A 6,835-nucleotide genomic window follows, 5' to 3' on the forward strand; every position below is an offset into this window, starting at 1 on the left:
GCTGCTTTTAATATTTTTTCTTTGTATTTATTTATTTATTTATTTATTTATTTTTTTGTGGTATGCGGGCTTTCCTCTGCTGCGGCCTCTCCCGTTGCGGAGCACAGGCTCCGGACGCGCAGGCTCAGCGGCCATGGCTCACGGGCCCAGCCGCTTCGCGGCATGTGGGATCCTCCCGGACCGGGGCACGAACCCACGTCCCCTGCCTCGGCAGGCGGACTCTCAACCACTGCGCCACCAGGGAAGCCCTGCACTTCCTGGACTTGATTGACTATTTCCTTTCCCATGTTAGGGAAGTTTTCAGCTATAATATTTTCAGATATTTTCTCAGACACTTTCTTTTTCTCTTATTCTTCTGGGACCCCTATAATTTGAATGTTGGTACATTTAATGTTGTCCCAGAGGTCTGTGAGACTGTCAAATCTTTTCATTCTTTTTTCTTTATTCTGCTCTGCAGTAGTTATTTCCACTATTTTATCTTCCAGGTCACTTATCTGTTCTTGTGCCTCAGTTATTCTGCTATTGATTTCTTCTAGAGAATTTTAAATTTCAGTTATTGTGTTGTTCATCATTATTTGTTTGCTCTTTAATTCTTCTAGGTCCTTGTTAAACATTTCTTGTATCTTTTCCATTCTATTTCTAAGATTTTGGATCATCTTTACTGTCATTACTCTGAATTCTTTTTCAGGTAGACTACCTATTTCCTCTTCATTTGTTTGGTCTGGTGGGTTTTTACCTTGCTCCTTCATCTGCTGTGTGTTTCTCTGTCTTCTCATTTTGCTTAACTTACTGTGTTTGGGGTCTCCTTTTTGCAGGTTGCAGGCTTGTAGTTCCCATTGTTTTTGGTGTCTGCCCCCAGTGGGTAAGGTTGGTTCAGTGGGCTGTGGAGGCTTCCTGGTGGAGGACACTGGTGCCTGTGTTCTGGTGGATGAGGCTGGATCTTGTCTTTCTAGTGGGCAGGACCACGTCCAGTGGTGTGTTTTGCAGTGTCTGTGAACTTATTATGATTTTAGGCAGCCTCTCTGCTAATGGGTGGTGTTGTGTTCCTGTCTTGCTAGTTGTTTGGCATAGAGTATCCTGCACTGTAGCCTGTTGGTCGTTGAGTGGAGCTGAGTCTTAGTGTTGAGATGGAGATCTCTGGGAGAGCTATCACCATTTGATATTACATGGGGCCGGGAGGTCTCTGGTAGACCAATGTCAATCTCGGCTCTCCCACCTCAGAGGCTCAGGCCTGACTCCCGGCCGGAACACCAAGACCCTGTCAGCCATATGGCTAATAGTGTTGGAGCGCTCCTGGAGAGGCAGGGCACGGCTGGGGCTAACCGTGGGGACAAGGACACTGGCAGTAGAAGTTCTGGGACGTACTCCTTGGTGTGAGCTGTCCCAGAGTCCGCCATTAGCCCCACCGAAGGGCCTGTAGGCTCCAGTGTTGGGTTGCCTCAGGCCAAATAATCCTAGCCCACCTTTTTTGTACAGGGTCAGATGGGAAACATTTTAGGCTTTGTGGGCCATATGTTTTCTTACCTTTGTAGGCAAAAGCAGCCATAAACAACACTAAACCAACGGGCATGGTTGTGTTCCATTGAAACCTTATTTACAAAAACAGGCTGGTAGTCCCGAATGTTCTGTAAGTCAACGTGATGTGAGGCGGATAATGCAAAAACCTACAGATTCTACTTCTTTATTATTTATATAAGTATAGATATGTTAAATTATATAAATGTATTTCAGTACTTATATTGTTTAAAGAATGCATTTTCAAGTGACTATGGTATTGAATCATTCAAAATGTGATCGGCACTCAGCAAAATAAACAACTTATTTTCTTAGAAATTCATTATTGGCTGAAAAGATCAAAGAAAAATGTCAATTTTCCCCCTATTACAAATGGAGAACGTTAAAGATTGTAGAAACAGGAACCCAAGAAACAGTTTTTATAATGCCACCTAGGATCCTGGTATACTTCTTTCTAAAATAATTTCAGTGTTCATATATTACGACAAGCCACAAAGGGTAGGGGCTGATTTTTCCTCTCCATAAATGTAATCTTTCCTCAGTGTTATAAAAGAGTTATAAAATTCTATTTATTATCCTCAAAAATTTTTAAAGCTGGAAGTCATCTGGTATCAAGAAAAAGGAATATTTTCTATTTAACACAGTGTCTTCCCTTATGATACGAAATCATGTAACACTTTCCCCCTGCCCTCACTTTATATGAAAATTGTTGAGGGAAAGTCTTGTGCTTTGAACAAGTTCACATACATCTAGTCAGTGTATCTCAACGGAGAGCCACAGCCTTTCCTCAGTAAGGGACATAATATTTATCCTTGAGGAAAAGACGATTGCTTAGTGTATCTAAGCACATCCAGGGAGGAGAAGACAATGCAGTGCAAGTACAATTCTCAGGAAGGATTTAGAATGTTTTTAAAATTGGAAACATCAACTATTTTGTATTGAAAATAGACTGGTACAGACCTAAAAACTTACTTTAAAATTTTCATTTAGTTTGTATGATAGTATCAAAAAATGAATAGTGCAAATTGGCAATATGTCTAACTTCCAGGAGAAATAATGTGCTTCCTTTGCTCATGGCTTAATTTTTTAAAGTCGAGATAGCAGAGAAGCTGAAAGAAAGAGGGTAGACTATTTCCTTATAGTCACAGATAACGTTACTTACCTTATAAACAGAACTGCCTCCCACTATCCAGACCATGTCCACTATATTTGTTAATTCTGGTTGCTCAATAAGTTTTAAGGCACCATCCAGACTTTTGGCAAGAAAATGAGCTCCCTGTGGAGGTTCCCTAAGATTACAAGAAAGAATTACACATAATTTCTATAAACCCCATTCATACTAGTCAAATAATCTGACTAGGAGGCAGTAATTATAAAATTAAAATCATTATAAATATGAAACCTTTCAATAAAAAGCATTTAACATCAGTATGGCCCATGGCCAATAATTCAACCCACATTTGTGTATGTATGGTCTATGATGAATCAAAAACAGAACCACTTGTGATACTGTATGATATTTGTGGTGGAAAAAAAATCACAACAGTAGTTGTTTCCGGAGGGATGGGGTAAAGATTCACTGGGAAGGGGCTTGAGGCAGCTTTCTGGGAGTGACAGTAATGTCCTATATCTTTGATATGGGGTTACATAGGTGCATATATTTGTTAAAATATGGCAAATGTACATGTAAGACTTGTACATTTCATTGTACATAATATTTATTTCAAAAGAAAAAAACAGTAAAGTAATATTCAACTCTAGTTAATGAGATATATAATGAATTATTTAGGAGAAAATATACTAATGTCTGCAGTTTTGGAAAAGCATAAAAATAACAAGACTGACGGATGGTTGGATGGATGATAAAACAAGCATAGTATAAAATAATCTATGTGGTAGAATCTATGTGGTGGGTATACAGGTGTTTACTGTAAAATTCTTTCTATAGGCTTGAAAGTCTTCATGATAAAATGTTGGAAAACAGTGATATGTTTGAGTGACTGTAGTTTGGAATGATATTCAAACTGTTACTATGTGGTTACCTTTGGGGTGTGGGGAAAGGATTCTCATGTTTCAAACAATATAGAAATAAATGAATTATCAAAAAATGAGCATGTTATTACTTTGTAATTAAAAATCCCAAAGGGGAAAAGTCAATTAATTTATTGTTTATATTGACTAGCTCAGTCTCTCCCAACCTCCCAAACTGTTATTTTGGTGAGAGTTTGCAATTCCCTTTATAAATGAAGAAACATGCAGAATTGGCTTTCAGAGTAATTAGACACAACAGAAATTACAATTCAATGTCAAGTTCTTAGACTGATGCTTTTAAAAAATAATATAATTGCCTTTGAACTAGTAGTTCTAACAATGATTAACTAAGAGCTAATGGGGACTATTCATTCTCTTTGCTGCCCCCTTTCTCACCTTCTTGATATCTATTTGACTTACTTGGCTCTTTGTCATCTCTCAAGGAGTTAAGATAGCACAAAGGATGTATTTTGATTCAAAGCTGGAAAAAGACACGGAGACTAGGGTGAAGCTAAAGGAGCCAAGGGATCCCCAAAGGTATCAGGGCAGTTGCAGTGACTAGGATGGACCAGGCCATTCGAGGGGAGAACTGAATTTAGAAGAAACAGATTTGGAGTTGGGGGGAGAAAACAGTCTAGTTAATAAACAAAGTTTACAATGACTTTGAAAGAGTCAAGATGGTTTTAGTAACTGAGGATGTTTAAGTCAGGACTGCTGACAGGAGTTAAGGCAGGATGTAAATCGGTGATTTAGGAACTGACATACGAGGAAAACCAGAAGAGGTATTCTCGAAGTAGGTGGATTACGGCAAAATGATTTAGAAGGTGGTAGACATGGTTGGTGTGGACTTCAAAGAAAGGGGACAATCTTTTTGTGAAGACTGTGGAACAATGGCTTGAGAATGATTCAAGGGATTAAGGTAAAGACTACTTCTCTGCCCTTTTGCAGTGAGTCTAAAAAGGAAAACAAAGAACAGATTAAGGATTTGTTTCAGATTTTAGTTATAATAGACATGGAGGAAATGCTTCAGCACAGTATTGCTACTTAGTGGTATAGAAATGTTTCACAAGAAACACTTGACCCTAGATGGGCAGAAAATTAGCAAAAAAATTGAGCCAATGGTTGAGTTCATCAGCCTCTTCACAGCACAAATCCTAGAAACTAATACAATAAATACCATACGGCAAGCACTCAATATTGTTACTTATTTCATTGCTAAATTTTCTTTCTATAATTATCTCAATCCGATCCAGATTGGATTCCCTCACAAAGGACAGTTGGTATGTGGTAGCACACATACTCTACATCAAGAAGTGTGTGGCCATGGTTGATATTTTGCTTCTTACTCAGAATTTTGAATTCCCTCAGAGGGTTGGCATGAAGATTAAAAGAGATAATGCACATAGCAGGCACTCCAGTGATACTTGCATCCCTTTCCTTAAAAGCCCTATTCAAGGGAGGCTGTTTTTTACCTGATGGATAGCTGTATTACAAAGAAAATATCTAACATTTATTGAGTGCCTCCTTGCTCTGACAAGTAGTAGGGTCAGGCAGTGCTTTATACTCATCATACCATTTAATGTTGCCAGCAGTTCTATGTAGGTACTATTATCCCTTTTTACAGATGAGGATATTGAGGTTGAGGGATTAGGTTGCCAACAGTCACACAGCTAGGAAATGGTGGACCTAGGATTTGAGTTCCAGCAGCCTGACTTTGGGGCCTGAGCTGCACTTATTATTCAGACAATAGGCTTTCAGCTGGTGGTCATGGGCTACAAAGGTGTTAAGATTCTGGTTCCCTCAGGCCTCAGATGGTGTGGCCTAGTTTAGGCAGAGCCCTCAGACCAGTGTTTTCTGGCCTTGAGCTGCCTCATTTGATTACCCTGGGGGTATTATATAAACATTATCCTTTCCATTGTGCCTGATGTAAAGAGGATGGCAGATAGAATTCTGCCCCAATTTCCCTGAGGACTGTTGGGAAAAGTTAAAAACAAAAACCCTAGGCTAGAATCACATCTTAACCAGAATTCAGAAATATGTTCACTTTAAGACCTTTAATACTCAGTCTTTAAAAATGTGATTTCTAACTATTAAAAATTGATTCAAATATGCTTCATCCTCATAATTGAATACTATGTGGCCACTAAAAATATTTATAGAAATTAATCTTTTATTATATTGAGTGGGGAAAAGGCAGGTTACAAAGTGTTGTTATGTGGAATGATTCTATTTTTATAAACTGACTACAGATCATTTATTCCATGAAAATTCTGGAACCCCTACTTTGCTAGGAGATATGCTAGGTGCTGGAAATAGAGATTTAAAAAAAAATGCACTTCATGTGCCAAAAAGATTGTGATGGCAGGCAAATAAATAGCTCGGCAATGGCCATAAAAGTGAAAAGGACATGCAATGGGGATGTATGGAGGATGCTAGATGGGCACAGAGGTTGTGCATCATCTGGTTGGGGTGACAGGAAGAATTCTCTTTGGAGTCTGATCCCTTAGCTGAGTCTTGAAGGAGGTAAAAGCATGAGCAGAACACAGAAGTGACAGGCCACTATAAATATTATTGAGGCTTACATTAAGGTTATTTAACAAAAGAAAGCTCCAGGAAAATTGAGAGGAGAAGAAAAGTAATCTGTGGTGAGGTTTAAAATACTAAAGGGCAGTATAATAGAGCAAGGTCCTGAGGACAGAAAAAAAATGGAGTCTAGAATAAAACAGTGGAGGCAGGGGAAGGAATTGATTTTAAAAGCAGGGCATTTTTCTGTCTCAAGATTGTGGGAAGGAAGAACAAAGTGATACGTTACGATGAAAATAAGATCATGAGCCTGTCCATTGTGATCTCATTAATATTAATATTTTCAATAAGCTACAAAATTATGTAATTTTGCTAAAATAGCAAGGACTGGGGGAGTAGGACCTGATATCTGTAGGGTACCTTCTTTGTGCCAGAAATTTAACATATAAAATATTAATTAACCCTCAAAATCACCCTAAGAAGTTGTCATTATTAATCCCATTCAGTAGATAAGAAAGTTGAGGTTCAGCAAGGCTCAAAGTTAAAAAAGCCTAAAGCCGCAAAGTTAATAGGTGCCAGAACAGGTATTAGAAGCCAGGTTGGTAAGTCTTTGCTACACCAAGTATGTGAGTGGTGGGGAGAGAACTGAAGCTTTATGAAGGGAAGAAAGTTTTAATCACTGTGGAGTATATGATAGAAGGACCATAAAAAATTATTCTGCCGGGCTTCCCTGGTGGCGCAGTGGTTGAGAGTCCGCCTGCCGATG

General features: G+C 38.8%; 1 protein-coding gene across 2 annotated transcripts in view; it reads right to left on the minus strand.

Moving 5' to 3' along the window:
* DHFR (dihydrofolate reductase) overlaps positions 1-6,835 on the minus strand; it is a 25,708-nt gene that overhangs the window by 13,003 nt on the left and 5,870 nt on the right. For both annotated transcript variants that reach the window (XM_024119461.3, XM_024119455.2), the window contains exon 4: positions 2,678-2,804. In XM_024119461.3, the coding sequence (XP_023975229.1) occupies positions 2,678-2,804 (127 nt within the window). The remainder of the gene's footprint in view (positions 1-2,677; positions 2,805-6,835) is intronic.

Source organism: Physeter macrocephalus, chromosome 8, assembly GCF_002837175.3.
Source record: "Physeter macrocephalus isolate SW-GA chromosome 8, ASM283717v5, whole genome shotgun sequence".
Classification (NCBI taxonomy): Eukaryota; Metazoa; Chordata; class Mammalia; order Artiodactyla; family Physeteridae; genus Physeter; species Physeter macrocephalus.